Source organism: Temnothorax longispinosus, chromosome 9 (assembly GCF_030848805.1).
Source record: "Temnothorax longispinosus isolate EJ_2023e chromosome 9, Tlon_JGU_v1, whole genome shotgun sequence".
NCBI lineage: Eukaryota > Metazoa > Arthropoda > Insecta > Hymenoptera > Formicidae > Temnothorax > Temnothorax longispinosus.
In genome coordinates, this window is record NC_092366.1 from 17,415,045 (window position 1) to 17,434,586 (window position 19,542).

The 19,542-nt window shown below is 39.4% G+C and overlaps 2 protein-coding genes across 9 annotated transcripts; one reads left to right on the forward strand and one right to left on the reverse strand.

The window, feature by feature from the left end:
* The first annotated feature begins 921 nt into the window (after window positions 1-921).
* On the forward strand, window positions 922-3,891 carry LOC139819330 (uncharacterized). Its single transcript, XM_071788584.1, has 3 exons — window positions 922-2,045; window positions 2,312-2,562; window positions 2,965-3,891. Exons 1-3 carry the CDS (start codon window positions 1,777-1,779, stop codon window positions 3,381-3,383), a joined length of 939 nt encoding a protein of 312 aa, XP_071644685.1. The 5' UTR covers window positions 922-1,776; the 3' UTR covers window positions 3,384-3,891.
* On the reverse strand, window positions 3,534-18,612 carry Nompa (no mechanoreceptor potential A). 8 transcript variants are annotated; one of them, XM_071788581.1, is made up of 20 exons: window positions 18,341-18,612; window positions 14,953-15,079; window positions 14,235-14,326; window positions 13,641-13,902; window positions 13,238-13,367; window positions 13,008-13,159; window positions 12,502-12,777; window positions 11,691-11,990; window positions 11,242-11,337; window positions 9,966-10,773; window positions 9,386-9,790; window positions 8,630-8,811; window positions 7,752-7,930; window positions 7,315-7,454; window positions 6,294-6,440; window positions 5,979-6,068; window positions 5,378-5,750; window positions 5,121-5,290; window positions 4,791-4,934; window positions 3,534-4,628 (listed from the first exon to the last, which is right to left on the reverse strand). In XM_071788581.1, exons 2-20 carry the CDS (start codon window positions 15,017-15,019, stop codon window positions 4,421-4,423), a joined length of 4,221 nt encoding a protein of 1,406 aa, XP_071644682.1. In that variant the 5' UTR covers window positions 15,020-15,079; window positions 18,341-18,612; the 3' UTR covers window positions 3,534-4,420. The 8 variants fall into 8 exon arrangements, with proteins under 8 accessions (XP_071644682.1, XP_071644679.1, XP_071644681.1 ...); XM_071788578.1 differs by having other exon boundaries at window positions 7,306-7,454; XM_071788580.1 differs by having other exon boundaries at window positions 7,306-7,454; window positions 11,242-11,325; window positions 11,691-12,002.
* Window positions 18,613-19,542: the final 930 nt, after the last annotated feature.

Below are 19,542 nucleotides of genomic sequence, written 5' to 3' on the forward strand. Positions count from 1 at the left end.
TTAAAGTGCTGTTACAAAATGGCGAACGACAAGAAGGATGGAAATCAGAAAGGGCGACAATCAACGATTCTTGAGAAATATCCTTTGTCTTAATGATTCAATTCTCCTCGCCTTTTTACAATACATTCTAAAACTTTTATCGTTTAATTCTTTTCAAGAAAGTTATATGTCTTATATCAAAGAACATATCAACGTTAGTATTAGCTGGTCGGTATTCGCAGCTACCTTTTTCTTGTTGTCTAACATTATGCAACTGCATTATAAAACTCTTTATCGTCTAATTACATCTGAAAGAGCAAGTCTCGCATTAAAACATACATAACAATGTTAAAATGAATATATTTCTCGAGATATGACCCAGTGTCGTTCAGCGCATTTCGCATTTCAAAACACCCGCGGAATACCTCCTGCAATCCGGACAACCTCCTCGCTCAACATGCTTTCCTGATATATCAGGAGTAAATTTCCGAGTTTTCGCGGTGCGAAACCTGAGTTTCGCCTACTTTATCATCCGAGTTAATTTTTCTATTAACTTTTATTGTCTTCTAACGTCTCTAACTAATGCATAATTAAAAATTCTTGCTACTTTTTAATTATTGTTTTAGATTACAGTATTCTATTAATCTAATTATTAATATAGTTATTAATTATGTTTTTCTGAATAATTTATGCAAACGCAAAATGCGGCAGACAGTTTCGCATACTGAAATGTAAAACGTATGCAACAGCATTTTAAAACTCTTTATTGTCAAATCTCGTTTGAGAGAGCATGATTTGCATTAACGGACACATAACAATATTGAAATAAACGTATTTCTCGAGAATCATTTAGTTAGTTATCGTATTTCGAAGCTCCGACTTTGTCGTCAACAACGCCGCCCGTCGGCATTCACAGCTACCTTTTTCTCGTTGGCTAGCATTATGCAACAGCATTTTATAATTATTTATCGTCTAATCACATTCGAGAGAGCATGCCTCGTATTAAAGAATACATAATAATATTAAAATAAACGTATTTCTCGAGATTTATTTGGTGTCGCATGTGGTATTTCGGAGCTCCGACTCTCACTGAGCAGCATTTGCCGCTTAGCCTCTTTCTCGTTGGCTAACATTATGCAACAGCATTCTAGAATTCTTTATCGTCTAATATTGTTCGAGAAAGTATGCTTCGCATTAAAGGACACATAACAATATTAAAATAAACGTATTTCTCGAGATTTATTTGGTATCGCGTGTGATATTTCGGAGCTCCGAATTTGTCGTCCAGCGCTTTTCGTCGGCATTCGCAGCTACCTTTTTCTCACTGTCTAGCATTATGCAGCTGCATTCTAAAATTTTTTAGCGTCTAATTACATCTGAGCAACCATGTCTCGCATTAAAAAAACAGCTAGCACCGTAAAAATAAACGTATTTCTCGACATTCGCGTCCAATGCCGCGTGTCGCTCCTCAGTGCTTCCGCAACCTTGTGCTTCTCGTCGAGTGTCGCCCTATTATATTATATGTATAATAGCATTTTAAGACTTTTTGTCATTTTTTAAATTTAAATTATTTTTTACAGTACATGCGTGTTGTATTCAAGAGTACATGGCAGTGCCAGAATAAAAAATGTGATTATTGACGTTCGCTTTGAACTCCAACCGGAGCGAAACCAAAAGTTCGACAGGAAGTGTTAGATACTATGGAAGGCCGATCTGAATTAGGCTTAATATTAATATAAGGAGAACGTCCCGAGAGCGGAGCGAAACAATCGAACGCTCGTGTGCCTCTGGTATAAAATGGCATCCGTATCTCTGAAAGGCACCCGCAAGACGTACAGCTTCGAGGAGCGGAAGATCTTGATATCGCTGATAAACAAGCACGCGGTGGTTCAGAGTAGGAAATCGGATCCGATTTCTATATGCAAACGGAAATCGGCTTGGTCACGAATCACCGAGGAGTACAACTCAATGGTAGGATCTCGGGGTACTCGTTCCTCTGTACAACTCAGACGTTGCTGGGAGAATATGAAGGCCTGCAAGCGTAATCGCGAGGAAAAGAAATTCCGGTAATTTAACATTATACAAAGCATTTTTGCTTTCGGAGTTAATCGAGTTTGGCATTTAACGGAACTTAATAGTTATGGAATTTAATTATTTCGAGTTTTGTTTATAAGAGCTAGGAGAGAGCGATGAGAGAGTAGAAAAGGTAGTATCAAATAAAATTTTTATTCAGGAGAAAAATCTGCTTCAGCCTAGAAGTTTGCTAAATTTGTTGTATAGAGAAAATGATCCCGGGAGAATAATAACTATTTAGATTTTTTGATCTCTTTAGTGACGGTACGAAAGCGATTTGTCAGTCGACAAAAGACGATAGGTGGGCGAGAAATCAATGCTGGGAAGGTATAACTTGTGGCCAGAATATGTCAGAAACGCCGATGTCTACCGGAACCGTTGGTCTGCCACCGAATATAGTATTCGAGCCGAAGGATTCAGAACCGTTTACGTTGCAAAGTGTCTGTACTGCCGGATCTCAAAATCCAAACTGCCTGAAGAAAGACGTGGATAGTCGCGAAGATTCAAATTGTAAATATGCTTTTCTCTTGCTTTACTCTCGTTTAATATACAGAATTTTTTAAAAATGCACAGTCAAAGGAAATTGATTTTTTCAATTATACAAATAAATAAAGTTATAATAATGAACGATAATTAAATATCAATAAAGGAAAAATGTGAGAAATGATATTCTTATAAATTAAATAATTTTTAATTTGCACATCGCGTTTTTCGAAAATTTTATTTCTTGTTTAATCGGGAATTCTTTATAGTTTTGTTAGAAAGTGACAGAAATATTTGTTGTAATATAATGATTTATAATAATTTTGTAATATAATAATTTTATATTCAGTATTATTATTAATAGAGAGATATAGTACTTTCTAATTTCAAAAAAGTAGTAAAAATTTGAAATAATTTGACTTTACACAGCTGATAAACATGACGGTATTGTGCCAGCCCCCGATTCGATAAATGACTATTATGAGAGATTCGTTATAAAAAGAAACACGCACACACACACGGATACCCCTACGATTAATCAATCGACGGACAACAATCTTAAGAATATCGCACGCCGAGAAATTCACACAAATCCTGGACCGAGTGACTTGTACACTTCAATCTCGCCTCGCGTTGTGCAGGAGCATAATCGCCAAAGGAAATCGATGCAACGAGAAGAAGAACTGCACGTGCTAGCGCTTTCTGAAGCGCAGATGAAGGTCGATATCGCTGCCATGTTGAAGGAGGAGGCAAGGATCAAGCTGGAGGAGGCTCATTATCGCAAGGAGGAGGCCAGGCTCAAAATGCTGTTCTTTACTTACAAGTTGGACAGGATTAAAGATGAATGAAGAGAAGTGGATAATTTGGATGTACGCGTAGAACGCATTGCTGTAAGTTTATTATTTTTCTTTATTTTCTTTATCCAATGCGTAGATGTTGATGCGCTGGTGCTTGTAAGCAAGATAAATCAGTTAGTTATGTGAAAAATGCAAACGTGGTTGTGTCTCTATATAATACCAATTTTTATTTCTCATAAATGTAAAATCAAGATATCATAATAAATATAAACCTTCTGATAATTTTACTTGCTAGTAATTAATAATTATTGCGTTATGCGATATTATTTGTGACGAATGTTGCGAAGTTGTGACTTTTGACAAATGCAGATGCGACGAAGAGTTGATAAATGATGAGAGTAATATAAAAGAAAAGCGTTTCGATGTTCATACATTATTCGTACTATTTGTATGTTTGGATCAGTCATTTTTGGTAAAATTATAAGCGCACAGACAACTCTATGTCTTCCAATTTAAAAGAAACATGTAAAAGATAAAAAAATAGATTCTGTAAGAAGTGTACAGTAAATTTATCATTTTATCATATTATCGTTGGAATTAAGTATGCCACCACGAGTTTTCTTTGCGTCTTAAAATACTCTTGATTATTCGAAACTTAAATTTCTATATTATATTAAAAGCTATTTTGCATTCATTTTGGAATGTTTGTTTGAGAGAAACAATAATGCTATTTCTGAAGCATCTTTAGGAAATATTTTTATAAAGCAATATCTTTAACTTCTCGATTGTTAGTAATATTGTAGTATTATATAAACGTAAATTCTAATTTAGGTAATCTTCGACGATATACTAAAAGTCAATCTAGATTATTCGGAATCCATTTGAAGGATTTAAATGCTTGACACTCATTAGCAGAGGGACTGGCAGTGGGTTATTGACTAGTGACAGAATAGATCATATTGGATGCTGATTTGTCATGGATTGGTTGTCGTTAGTCGCTTTCGTATACTCTCATTAAGGTATAAATAAATAGAGCGGGGATCGTTCACGTAACGCAATTTCGGGTTCGATCTCTCCGCGAATTTCTTCTACATAAGATGAAAGTTGTCGCTGAGAGCCGATTTCGCGGTATTCGAGCAACGGGTGACCTCGAAAAGCGAAGGATCGGTGTAGATCGGCTCGCTCGGATCGAAACCGCCACGTCGACCACTGGACAATCCTACAGCACCCTCCAGAGCGGTGGACGACGAGGCGAGACGTTGGCTGATAGCATTGCTCATTGATCTCGAGATCGATCTATAATAATTAAACATTTCCTCCTGTTACGATCTCTATTGCAAATTAATGATGAATAATTAAATATTAATGCGGAAATGTTAAATATTTTTTTAACGCATTTTCCCCCTTTATGACTCTGAACTTAAAATATATAGATTGTTTGTTTGACTTTTTACTTACGAAGCCTGGAACGGTTTCTGAAGACCTGCTCTCATGAAAGAAAAGTTGTTAACTCGGCTGTTGTAAGGCTCGTCGGAATGGCTGCTGCGATTGCAGGTTTTGTCGAGTCTACGATTTTTCATGATCACGGAATAAACGTATTTTCTGAAACGATGAATCACTTTAAATTCGCTTAATAGGCAGAGAAGCATAAGAAACTGTATAAACTGAGAAACTCAGTTATTTTTTATTAATAATACTATAAGTTTTTATGAAATATTTATAGATTAATTTAATCTTGTGAGAACGTAAATGAGAAATAAATTTTCGAAAGTTAAATATAAGTTTTACCTATAAACGAGCATAGACAAGAGAACGACGGAGGCTAAGAGCACGACGAGGATACCCACTGCGGTAACCAAGCCATAGTATTCATTTTGCGTTATACAAATATTTTCCAAGATCTTGGTTTGCTTCTCGACGACGGTGTCTTTTTCAATGTCCATTCTCGAGTCGAGAACCTATCAAAATACAGATAATATTATAAACCGCGGAAATGGAGATGACATCTTTTCATTCCTTCGACGCGAAAGCTTCTATCTTGGTACCTCTATCATTTCCCTGACATGTTCTTCCTCCTCTTCGTTATCCATGTCGTCGTTCGCAGGGTCGGTCGCGTTGAAAATCGTCGTCGACACGTTGTTCGAGTCACCGTCCGTCACCGTTATCGGCGACACCTCGTCCTCGTCCGCTACCGTGTCGTTATTTACGTCCCTTCGCCGCCTGCCGAAAGACGGCTCGCTCCTGCCGGTACCGCCGGAGCAATACGCCGGTTGGCAGCCATCGCGGCACGTTCTTACGTTCGCCTCGAACACCAGGAAATTTGATTCAGGTATTTTGAAGGCGTTGAAGCGGGCCTCGAGGCTATCGCCGTCGCGGAGACGATCCAAACCCGGAAACACGTAGTTGTCCACCGGACAGCTGCAAAAATTTCCGTTTTAATCACGATACGATATGTCCGATACGTTATGATTTGCGGATAATTAAATTTATTTATGTAACTTGACAGCTCGAGAAAGACCAAGAAAAAATGCAGCAATAATATTGCATTATCTCCAGTATAGATAATGTAATATTATTGCTGTGTTTTTATAATGCTATTATAATTTCTCTCTTTTTCTTCTCTGACTATTAGCGGATGTATCTTACCCATATCTGTCTATCAGTTGAACACTTCTACCAGAGTAAGGATCTCTTGCGATAACGTTGGTAGCAAATATATCCGTTACGTAATTGTACCTATGGGAAATAATAATTAGGACTTATTAAAATTTAAATAATTATATGTTTTAAATACGTGAAGCTTTCAATTTCCGACGCGTGCAAAGATTAATTTTGAAGTCAACGGAATCAGACAGTAATACGAAGGTATTATTTCTATTAAACCATGCTCTAAAATGTAACCTTGTAATTTTATTAAATTCTCGCGATTATTATGCTAAAAGACGTATAAATGGAGATTACCCATCCTGAGCTTCGAGTCTGAATGTGAGAGGGTCACCGACAGCGATGGTCGTCGTAGGTCTACCCTGATAGAGAATCATCAAGCGTACTCTGGAGCTCAAGGTGTTTTCCGCTGGGAGATATTCAATAGGGATGGGAGACCCTGATCTGTACAGTGCACGTACGAGTTCCATTAGCGAAATTGAAAGTAGAAACATCGAATAGTGTGGTAAAAGCGACGTATATAAAAAATAATGCCGACGGCATAAATCAACCAATTAACTTTTACTTCTAAATTTTAATTTTACCAATTCATGTAAATTTATCATCTTCCAACTAGAGATTTTTTGGTATAACTATTGTAACACAAAAATAACTATTGCAAATAGTAAAGTAGTATTAAAAAGTAACTATTGCGTCATAATTAATAGCATAAAAACCCAAAATTTCCGATACTATAATTAATCGTATTAATTAATTTTTTAATAAGTGGCAACGTTAATAAAAAAGTAGTACGTTATATATGATACAGTGTAACGTAAAGTAGGCAATTGCACGAAGGAATAGAATTGCGTGCGTGATATTCTTAAATGACATTTGGGACTGAATGTGTAATAAAAGAAATTGCACGAGCGTGCTTGCACCTATGTATACTCGCGTACGAAAGACGGAGCGTTTTACTCTGCTCACAGTAACTCGCTAAGCATTATATGTGACTCCATGTTAACATATGAAATTAATGAGCAAGGGGAGCCTAGAATAACGTTGGAGCAATACGGTAATATTTGCTCAACGTATCTAAAGATGGAGAGTTTGACTTGCTTGCTCTGAAATTATACGTTTCGTCGGAAGAAAATCCTGTAAGTATATAATTAGATAAGATTATAAATTATAACAAGGAATATTATTAGTTAGGCTCAATAATTTTTCTCTCGATATGGCTTTATTTACAAAATTCAGTGTCCCTATATGGCACGTAACGCGTTAAAAATCATACTCTCGGTGCAAGACGCGACCTCTCGATCGATATGACCTGGCATACCCGGCACCGATGTAGCCGGATGTGACGACAGCTTCGCCAGGCCCCCGAAACATGCACGTCAGGTTGAATCGTTTGTCCCGTCCGGTTTGCACGTAATCCGAAAATTGCACCACCACGATATTTGTCATCGTATCGCCGTACTGCAAACATTCATCAAAGCATTTATCACATACATCTATTACTACTGTCAAAAATTGCGATTTTATCAGATACTACCAAGAAAGAGAAGTGGGTCGTTAATACAAAAATTAAAGAAAGCAAATTATTATAAATAACTTTTATAAATCTAATTAAAAGTAATCGCGGACTTTTCCCCATGCTTCATGAAGCTTTCGTAGTCCTTTGGTGATCGTGCACGATAAAAGTTTTTAGCTTGAATCAAATCATGGAAATTACTTCGGCGGATCGAACAGTTAAACGGAAATGGCCACTCTTACTCGTTGTGTGCCGCACTCGGGGTATCCCTGAGGTCCGCTGATACGGAGCACGTTCACGGTGCCGCCGCTTCCGCGGAAGAAGCACCGGTCGTAGTACCCGTACGTGTAAATTCGCCCGATGAATCCCTCCGGCGTCCTTAGTGTAAACTCCATCCCGTCCTCGCTACAGACTTGACTCACTAGAAGTGTAACAGAGCGTAATTCGTTGGCATCCGCGCGGTTTCCGGCAAACCAAGGCTCAAAGAGAGGTGCGCGTTAATTAAATACGGTGCCAAGTTAATTAAATTGAAGTTAATTAAATAGTCAATAAAATTATTAGCAGGCCAAGGTGAAATCGAGCTTACATGGATAAGATACACAAGTTGACTATGCTAAAAACCGTATTGCTTCTCTATTAGCAAGATTGGGAAGGGATGGGAAATCGCTGATCAGGGATGGTCATAAAAATGTATCACGTACACCCTCGATACTTGGAATGTAGGCTGTGTTGGTGTGTTGGATATTGCATAGGTTGCGCACGTGCGAGAAGGAGAAAACGTATAGGTGAAAAAAAAAACAGCATTAGAGATTTATTTCGTAAAGGTGAAGTCGTGTGACAGTGGTGCAAAATTGTATGTACAATAACGTGCGTAAAAATCCATCATCAAATATGTGCAGCTAGAATAGTAATTCTAGAAGAGTAATTATCTCATTTTATAGATCGAATGCCGAGTGAAACGCTGTCTTCAATGCGTTCTTAATTCCATGTAGATAATAATCTGGACATTTTATTCGTATTTTGAACATACGTTTCACCCTGGTTCTCAATGAGTTCATGTGTGTTTCGCGCATGTTTCCAGCTTTTGTATCGGCACTTTACGGACGGAGTGGCCGCTTACCGTCCAGACATTCTCCGTCTGCGCCCTGGCGGCCGTTGTTCCTCTCGTAGAAATCGTAATCGGAGCCCGAGTCGTAATAAACCGGATTGCCCATGTCCATGTCTCTGGAGTCCCGGTCGCTGAGCTCACAGTTGTCCCTCTCGGCCCCGTAAGGCGCGGCGTACGGCCGGTAATTGAAGGACCTGCAAATGACGTTGGGAATTTGCGAGCACTGTCCGATCGATTGCGCAAACAAACGCTCTCAGATCATTCCTAATTCAATTTCAAGCTTCCCGGGTCACAAGCATCTCCTGAATCAACTGTCGGAATGCTGCAATGCGTTTCACCGTTGTAACTGTAGCTTTCGATGAACGCACTTCCTACTTATGCCTTTGCAGAATTATCTTTCCTGTTTCGCGTACTGATATATGAGCCGAATTCAATTTTATTTTTTATGTTAACTTTCACTATTCTCTGTTGATTTTATAATCGCTAGGAAACGTTTTTATGCCTTTGATAAATATAATCACATCGCTATCATGAAATATATTGCTTAAATCGATCATGTAGCACATTATCATTAAAAAATTATTCAATTTGGATTTAAGATGCTTTTATTTTCTCTAAATTGCTAGCAAAACGACAAAGCTTTATTTATGTCAAGCATCTTTCGCAAATATCTTTCGAATTATGTAATTACCGAAAAGAACTCGATGTTTTGATATAAATTTTAATTATCGTTCAATATATTTTTATAAATTCGGTCTTTATTATTACCTGCAAACGAAGTCTCTAGCGTCGGCACATTCTCTCTCGCATTGAGCCAACGACGAGGCGGTGGTGTACCGTCTGACGAACGGCTTTCGCACTCTGGTGTGTGTCCCGACTTGTCTGAAATTATCCTGCTCGTCGCACCTAGACACTAACGGAGGTCTGCCTATGATAGGCCCGCCGGCAGTTCCAAATGGACGAGAGTTGTAGACGCCGCCTTCGCCTATGTATCCACCACCGACGATACCACCGCCGTCGCCGTACCCTCCGTACCCTCCAACGGGGGGTCGCGCCGGACCATAAGGCCCACCGCCCGCGCCGTAAGGAGGTCGTGACTCGGGACCCTGGCCCTGGGGACCGCGAACGTCATCGACGAATCCGTGCGAGAACATTCCTGGCGGCGGATACCTGCTGTTTAATTGAATCGCAATGTAATTTTTCTATGATACATTATGTGACCTATCAAGATTACATAAATTATTTACGTTGAATAAACGTAAAACTCATTAGGCAGACAACGTGCTACTAAAAAAGCGACAAATTAAGCGAAAAAAATATTTACCTTTGATTTAATCTCGCGACTTACCGGTTAGCATAAGGGTCCTTGTCTGGATATCTTCCAGTAGCTGGATATCGATCGATAGGAGTTCTATCACCTAATGTCATAGGATATCGGTCCATCGGGTCTTCCGGGAGAGGATACCGATCGATTGTATTGGGATATCGATCAATCATGTCAGTAGGATATCGGCTTGGAATCAGTCGGACCCCATGTATTACGGGATATCGGTCATTCGCGGGATATCTCCCCAAAGTTCCGGCATCTGGATATCTATTGACGCTAACAGGACGGCGGTCTCCTCCTCTAACAGGATATCGATCGGATATGGGATATCGATCCGGATAACGGTCTCCAACTGGGTAACGATCAGAGGAAGGATAACGGTCTCCCGTGGGATAACGATCTCCTGCGGGATAACGATCTCCTGCGGGATATCTATCTCCAGCGGGATATCTATCTCCAGCGGGATATCTATCTCCAACGGGATACCTATCTCCAGCGGGATACCTATCTCCAGCGGGATATCTATCTCCAGCGGGATATCTATCTCCAGCGGGATATCTATCTCCAGCGGGATATCTATCTCCAGCAGGATATCTATCAGGATATCGATCACCAACAGGATATCGATCGGGATAGTTGTCGGACTCGCCTAAAGGATATCTGTTGTCCGGGTATCTATCGTCTAAGGGACGACGATCGGGATATCGGTCTGGATAACGGTCGGGATAACGATCTGGATAGCGATCGGGATACCGATCTGGCATACGATCGGGATAGCGATCCGGTTTGACGCTACTGGAGTATCCTTTGTCGTAGTCGTCCGGGTATCCTGAAGGAAATATTTTAATAAGTTTTATTGCCATAATTAATTATGCATATTAAATCTTTCGCATTTTTAATATGGAAGCTGATAAACAAATATGATAATAACTTATATACGTTACCATTAAATACAGTTATCTGATTTTTTATTAATATTAAATTATACGATTATAATAGTAAAGAAAAATAAAATTCAGGATTAGATAACCATATTTAGCGTTAAACGTACAGTGCGAATGTAGTTTTGATTAGCTTAGTATTCGAATGACACGATTTATGAGATGATATTTACGAGATGATCGTAACAGATGATGTTAACAGTCATGTCTAACAGCGGTTATATACATTGTGTGTTTGAGATCTTGTCCCATTACGACAATTTATGGGAATACTTAGCAGTTCCATGAATAATTACGTAACTTTATATAACACGTCGACATGCGATATTATGCTAAATTAATAAAGCGATTCTAACCGGGTCTTCCTAAAGAGGGTCGTCCAAAGTTTGTGTCTTGTCCCAGAGGATCGGGTCTGTATCCAGGGCCATCGCGATCGCCGTCTAGATATTGATCTGTTAGTATATACAATGGGTCGTTAAATTAAACATTAATCTACGTAACGCTGTATCATATTGCTTCAATAAATTCGCGAAATACGCAGCGCAGTGATACAAGTCAATCTATCAACCGACATAATTGTTTAAGAAAAGAATCGAATCGATTCCAAATTTTTCGTAGCAGAACAAAGATAAACGTTCAAGAATTTACTTTTTTGATAGTATACTGCTTATTGATCTTTTTCGGATATATATTAATTGTTGAAGTTCTATTAGCTGCGTAGAATTTATTGCGGATGACACGATATTCAGAAACTGTTTATCACGTATCCTTTCTCGCGGCGAACGGACAGACGATCGATACTCACGCATGAGATTCTCGTAATAGTCGTAATCGGCATCGTAGATAATCCGGTTACCGTCCCTCTGATTGAACCGGCTTAATCGGCAGGTATGATAATGCTCGGAGTAAACGGCGCTACGGCACTGAAAGCTCGTCTGCCGGAGGCACTCGTCCAGGCACTCGCTGAGGCTGCGTCCGGTGATCTCTGAATGAAACTCGCCGCTCAGACGCGAGTTCCGATAACGCTGGAAGGCCGTGTCCGGACGACGACCGTCGGAGAAGAGGTGCGACGACGAGCTGCTGTCCGGGTATTCGGAGCCGCGCGCTACGGACGGATCTACGCTTCGTAAGTGGGCATTGATAACGAGTTGTGAATCACCAAGTGACCATTGTTAATTGAACGCCTCGTTAGAATATGTACTATGATACAGATACAGAGTAAGATAGAAATCACTCTGATACTTTGAACTCTCGATTAGAACGGTAAATAATTTGTACAATAGGCAATTTTAGGATTACATGTTCGATCAAATCTTTATTTCATTTATTTACACCGAAACCACGTTAATGAAATTATAGAAAAGATTAGTAATTAGTAAATTTAATAAACCAAGATATTAGTAAAAATAAATTTAAAAAAATAGTTTAATAAAAGCTTAGTTTTTTGAAAATTAATTTTGGTTAGAACATTAGATAATGTTTTGGTAAAATAATTAATTCTTTATACAATTTATTGCGAATATTACTTACGTAATGAGACGAATTATCGCAAACTAAAATAGAGATGGGCAAGGAGAGCTAGTATTACAAATTAATATTATTTTGCATACACTCACGATTATCTAAACACACCAAATCGTAAAAGTGATGGCTTGGGCTGCTACTAACTCCAATATCGTCCTTTTGTGAAACGGAATCTTCCTCGGATATGACGCACTGTCGAGTTTGCTCGTCAAACTCGACGCTGCGACAGAAATATTTCTCCGCTCTGAGACATAGCGCCTGACATTCGTCCAAAGTGAGATTCGTGTATATATCCACTTCAAACGGGCCGCGTAAACGTTTGTTCTCTTCTTTGACAAATACTGCGAGGCCGTCGCATCGTCTTTCGGCTGATCACACGTTAAAAGAATATTTCTTCAATTTTAACAATTATGTATAATTGATATAAATGTTATTAATTAATATAATTATGTGAGTAATGTGTAAATATGTACGTGATATTTCCCGATATATTTAACATGCTAATTTAACGTCTCTTAATAATGTTTTCTCGCGCGATTTCTAAATATTACAAGAAAATTTCTGACGCAATTTTGTAACAAAATACGTAATTACGTACCATTAAGGCAGGTATTTTCCAGATAATCAGAATTTGGATCGTCCTCCAGTAATTCGGGATGAGTTCTTCTGGTGAAACGACTGAGAGAACAGCTCCTTAGGGCAGTGTCGTATGTCGCCGATCGGCAGACGAAACTGAACTCGTTGAGACATCTGAACACAAAAACAATAAAATATTATTTCTTTTACGACATATATATAGTAATTTTTAATCTCCACATGTATACCTACCTGTCCTCGCAGTCGGTTCTGTTAGCGGCGCTGACTTCTTTAATGTCTGTCAAGGGTAGCTTCAGCTTTTTCCTCGGATGCCTCTCGAACACGTAACGACGGTTTGGACATTCCCTTTCTATTCTGTCGGCTGAGAGTGAAAGAGAGAATATTAATCATTATATTAATTTCCAGTAAATAGAAATTATTAAAGACAAAAGTTGAACTAAATCACAATTTAAGAATTTTAGCCTTCCCTCGGAGAGAATCGTTCGTTCCATTTCTATTAGAACTGAAGAAAAAAAAATCATTGCTGACTTGTTCTTTTGACGAACGAACTCACGAACGAGCGGCTGTTTCAATTAATAAAATGCACCTCGGTGCATACAAAGATATACTTTTCTGTCGACATGCGAATACTCACACGCTAGGCACACTTCAGTGAAGTGCACGCTGTTCGGTACGAGCATGAGATTTCCGATGCCCTCCGGCTGAGCCTGTTCCCTCGTTAAATAGCAAGTACTCTCCTCGTACTCGGCAGCGCCGCTGAAGGACGCAATTCTACTGCCAGGCTGGAAGTCGAAGCTCGTACAGGCGCGGACCAGATTGTTCGTCGCCGTTCTGTCGCGCAGACAGAGCTCTTGACACTTTTCCAAAACTCTAAACGGAGGCGCCGAGTCTCGCACCTGTCGTAAAACGAAATTTTTCAACGTTTTTTTTTATCGCAGCTACTGTCACGTGACGACTTTTCCTACGCGACAGCTACATCGCGAAATTGTGTCCGCAAATTGAAATTCGAGAGGCGGTCTTGCCCGATCGATCGTTTCCACACGAAACAACGCACGAATAAAAAATCCCAACGTTATAGTTAATACATTAAAATATCTGAAAATTTGTGAAATAAAACATTATATTTCATGAATATTTTACTGATAATAAGCTAGAAATTTGAGAAACTATTAGAGCACGATGGTTAAAGGTAAAATGTAAAGTATTTCCGAAATCGCCGCGAACTTACCACATCGTCGTCGAAACCCTGAAGTTGCTGATCCGGAAGTCTCTCGTAAACTACCCTACCCAAACCACCGTTGCAGGTCGTTTGCGCTGAAACTATAATGGTTTTCTCGTTAGCGTCCGTTTGTCGGTCAACGCGCGACAAATCCTTTCCTGTTTTTATTATTTATATATTATTTCGCGCGAAAAAGTACGTATTATTATTTCCTATTCACATAAAATTCAAAACTACTTCCTCTAGTCGACAAACACGCACGTGCGCTCTTCGATCTTATCAAAACGCGATATTTTCGTGTCCATAAGTGGCACGGATAGTGACACAATACCGACCAACAGTTTCGCAAGTACGACGTGACATCGTTTTGTATCCCTCGATTTGTTCGCTCGCACGTTCGCAGAACTATTTAACTATATGCGAATTCCAAACGTTAGAGCACATTTTCAGGAAACAATTTAGGATATAACTTGCCGCGATGAACAGAAAATCGGAATTAAGATCTTTATTCTAATTTTTAGCAAAAATTGCTATTAATTAATTGCTGCTTATTGCTTCAATCAAATCAATTAATTTAAAATAAATTTAGAATCAATTTTAGTCATGAAGATTAAATGTTTTTTCTTCCTGCTAATTTTTTAAAAACATTTGTGAGTAATGTATGTGTTAATGATATTTATCAATTTGAAAGATATTGGAAAGAATTTTTAATTTAATGTTTACTTACCATTGACCAATAGATCTAACACGACGAGTATCCAAATAGTTAGCAGCATACTAATTGATCTCCGCATCGTGATGATATTGAAATGTACAGATTACTATGTCGCATACATGCCAATCGCTGTTACGATCTGAAAATGAATTATTGAACATTAATAATATTAACACATAAAAGGAAAGAGATATATTTTTATTTTAGAAAAATATCATTATTATTGAAACTTTTTACGATTTTAATTTTTTATTTTAATTTTAATTTTTAACGTTATATACATTAAATGTACGTTATTAAAAAAATATAAATTATTTTGAGTTATTTGTCGAGAAATTACACGAGGTAGAAATTGAGAAGTCGGACGTGAATGTGCTTTCAAAAAGAGGGGAGAAATTTAATTTATGCGAATAGAGAAATGCTTTCCTAAGGGATAGCTTTGTATTGAAATTTAATAATGCAAGAGACCTCGAAATTATTTATATGACAAACTATCAGAAAGATTACACCTATTTTTCACGTGTATTTTTCTTTCATGAAATATAAATGTCCAGGGAAAAATATTGAAACAGTTTATATGTACTTCAAAGAGGCATAAAGTTTTTTAAAAATTACGCACGCTACACACATATAAATATTTCATTTCACATTTAATCAGAAAAATATTTAATTAAAAAAATTCACAAAACAATGTATGTAAAAGAATGTATATATAGAAAGAGTAAATGGAATAATTGCTTAGCTAATTTTCGAAATTGCTCGAATGTTTCTTCCGAATTTCCCTGGAGGACCAGGTGCAACGGACGCAAATCCAGTTTTGTCCCTCGCGTAAAAAAAACAATACGTGAAAAATCGAAAAACAGATAAAACTACTGGCGAGAGCCATTTGTTCTGGATGGACGTTTCGACGTACTCGAGATACATACATACAGCGGGGGACAGCGTATATACTAAACTTTATGGGATTCCTGACGGGCACTCACCCTGAACACTTCCACACACTGTCACCCTCGCGCGCTCGTGTACGTACGTGGCTGCCAAAGGACCAGCACACGCCTGTAAGGGCAACGAAGCGTGGTTCCAACTTTCAGGCATTACATTATTAGCCGGTTGCCATTATCTATCCGGTTATCGTGATTGACGTAGGAAAGCGCGGGTTCAATCATCGGAAACGAAAGAACGAGCAGGGTCATCTTCATGCGTCTACCAATGATTTCATCACTATTCGGTACCATCAATTGAAAGAAAAAAAAAACGTATTTGTGTGATATGCGTTGAGTTTGGTTTTCGAGCTGGAGTCGCGTGAATTTTTATTTTATTTTATTTTATTTTCTATTTTGATTTTATTTGATATGTGCATCAGTATTTTAATATTATTCGTTTTACCTGTACTCTGTTTACGCGAGCGTTACTTCTGTAGTAACTCTACGATAATTCACTCCGCGTAAACGAGTGTCTCTGGCAGATGATCCCCGTTTACGCGAAGTGAATTATCGTAAATTACTACAGAAGTAACGCTCGCGTAAAGCAGATACTAGTACTAGTGTGTTAAAACACATGATTGAGAGTAAATCATGGCAATTAAATTATTTTGATATTTTAAAAGTGACGAACTGCCTACAAGGTACAATACGAATGTTAATGTGTTCGCTTTTATTCGTTTATTTATAATTTTGAGAGTATCGCAATCAAGCTCAACGAGTGCACCTACAGCGACGCCACAATGGCGATGTTTATGATATCGACAACGTATCATAAAGAGGATTTTATTGTCGGGGTAATTTATGTTTACTCGTTGATGCACGAGCGTATGCACTTGTTCGTGACGAGTGCCAATTACTATGGCCCATGGCTCGTCCACCGATTGTATCCCATCGGGTGTCCATCGTGCAGAGCACACTGCTTATTAATCACGTTATGGTTTATCGCCTCGATAATTGTGTCTGTCACCGACAACGCAGTATAAAAGCTTATACTGATGTTAATATCGTCGGTCGCGAGAGAAAATTATGGCGCCCGTTCGTCATAATTCGTGTAATATTACGCGGTATAATACGAAATTACATTTCTGCAATTGTCCTCGCCGCGGATTGCCGGATTTATGACGTGCCGCTCTCTCCGTGTGCAAATTATTTCGGGAAATTACTCGGATTAAGGTAATTAAACATATCGTCAGAGACACGAGCAGAGATTACCACCAATTAAAAACGCCGCGCGGGTAGAGAAGACGTTAAAAGTATAACGAATAGTTCGCGCAAAGTGTTTTTAATTTTTGCTGCACCGTTATAAAATCGGCTATTACGAAATATTACGTTCTAAACCGAGGATTTGAGATTTATCGCCAACCAATATCGCTCATGAACGAACGACAGAAACGAGTTATTTATAGAGGAACACACAAAAGGCAATTTGAAGATCGTTGTTGACGCAATTCGCAATTCGGGCTTTGGGAATCACCGGCCTTTTGAAAGCTTACTTTCTGTAGCCGCTTTTCACTGGGAGCTTCCACCGCAGGTCCTATTGTCGTGGTGCTTTGAACCCCATTGGTACGCGGATGGCATTGTTGCGTGCGTATCCGTGTCGAACGGAGAATGAATTCGGTCATTGTTGTGTGACGTTCATGTTAATGGAACTTTCGCACGCAACGACAAATTATTATCTGGTAATGCGCCATGCTAATTCCCCATCGAATTCGAGCACGACGTGATGCCGGGGGTGAGAGAGAGAGGCGACAATGTGTCTGGATCGCGGCTGATATTTCTGCGAGTCACTTGATAGTTATTTACCAATCGAATACGATCGCGAGGCTCTGTGAAAGAGCCTCAGTATAGTGCTCGTATCTTACGATTGCGTAACGAGTAATTATCGTAATTACAGCAATACGAACGTGTACTGCGCTCCAACGCGTTAATCACTACGAGATATATACACGTCATTGGAATAATTAATTAAGTTTTCGAATAGTTGCAGTCATGCTGGCAGTCTTCAGTCCTTATATGGACATGTAATCACGCAAGTGATGTTCTGTAAGAATATTTTTCTTTTCACGATTGTATAGCGAAGGGAATTAGTCATATATTTACTAAAAATTCATGATAAGCGTATATGAAGAGTCTTATATTTTCTAACATTTCAAGTGGTTTATCGATCTAATAAATCTCTTTGCAAGGAAGATAACGGAACATGAGGATGCTGCGGATTGGTAGAATAAATTCACCCTCACGAGCACGCGATTTAATCTTCCGTTCGTGGCATTTCCTTAGAAAAAAATGCTATAAAATTATAATTAAAGTCTAAATTACGAATGAATTTACGGACTAAGAAATTTTCCTCTGTACAGATTAGATATCGCGCGACATTTGAATAAGATTATCAATTGTACGAAAGAACGCTATCTTACCCGAGAGGGACAGCTCTCCCTAAATTCTCCGCTTTTCTGTCGCGAGCTCTCCGTCCTTTCGGGAGCGATTGTGCGACTCTACCGAGAAGAAGGGCGAAGGAAAGCGATGTCGATGCTATCCCGACGCGATCCCGAAGTGCGATCTTGAAGCGTCCCTCGTGAGCTATCCGCCGAGCTGTCGCGCGCGAGAAAGAGGCGTGCGAGCGTATACGCCGAAATCACGCGTGCGGCGCGAATGGCACCCGTAATCAAACTGACGTTCGAAATCGGCGTAAAGCGTGGAAATAATGGACACCTGTACACCTGGGAAGTGGAGAGAGAACGGCAAAAGAGCAAATCGTGCATTCCCGATGAGCGGTCCCCGCGATACGGCCGCGTGACAGGCCGTAGGGGGCCCGTGGAGCGCGGCGCGCGGATAACAACGCGCGCGCGGGGGCGGACTGGTGGGGTCCCCCACGTCCGACTTCTCTGGCCTTGCACGCAGCGGAAGTGGACCCATTGTGTGTCCGGTTTCCGTGGGGCCATCCGGGAAAACGAGCGACGCGCGATCGCGTCGTGTCCGCGTCCGCGCGCGCGGGGGGCCCCAATAAGAGTTGCGGAGCGTCGTGTGTAACCCTCCACCGTTGTAGGTTCTCGTCATCGAGGCCGACTCGCGCGGCGGAATCATGGATTAGAGCACTCCCAGCCGAGGTCAGCCTGTCAACCAGGACGAGAACGCGCCGTCATCGTCGACGAGAGTCAACGAGCCGCTGAACGATCGACTGGATAAAGCGCGGGGTGATCAGGCGTCCCAATGCAGGGGTCCGTAACCTTTTGTTCATCGCATTAGACACCTCGAGAATTATTTTCTTCGTGTTTGCGTAATGTACTGTTCCGCGAATAATTTAATTTATTTTACTTTTATTTTCAGTCCTTTAGAATGTACGAGTGTTAATTTAAAGGTACAATTCTTGATCATATACATGAATTGTGAAGGAATTCAAAAATAATATGGAAGATAGACTTTCTTATGACTCTTTTAACAATTTTACAATATTCTGAATGTATTTATATTTGGTTTCGTGATTTTTAAATATTGTTGCGAGGAAATTAAGAACTATAATATTACCTATTATGTATATTACATAAGTACTTCAACGTTTTTAAAATAAAAACTTTGTTTTTTTCTAAAATACGTATAAAAATTTCATCTTGTCTATGGA

Excerpts from the sequence above, each read along its gene's own strand:
- LOC139819330 (XM_071788584.1), top strand. The coding sequence starts at position 1,777 with ATGGCATCCGTATCTCTGAAAGGCACCCGCAAGACGTACAGCTTCGAG. Across the intron at positions 2,046-2,311 it reads CGCGAGGAAAAGAAATTCCG|TGACGGTACGAAAGCGATTT; the intron begins GTAATTTAACAT and ends TGATCTCTTTAG. Across the intron at positions 2,563-2,964 it reads TAGTCGCGAAGATTCAAATT|CTGATAAACATGACGGTATT; the intron begins GTAAATATGCTT and ends GACTTTACACAG.
- Nompa (XM_071788574.1), bottom strand. The coding sequence starts at position 15,019 with ATGCGGAGATCAATTAGTATGCTGCTAACTATTTGGATACTCGTCGTG. Across the intron at positions 7,455-7,751 it reads CCGAGTGCGGCACACAACGA|TACGGCGATACGATGACAAA; the intron begins GTAAGAGTGGCC and ends GAATGTTTGCAG. Across the intron at positions 6,069-6,293 it reads AGACTCGAAGCTCAGGATGG|GTACAATTACGTAACGGATA; the intron begins GTAATCTCCATT and ends TATTTCCCATAG.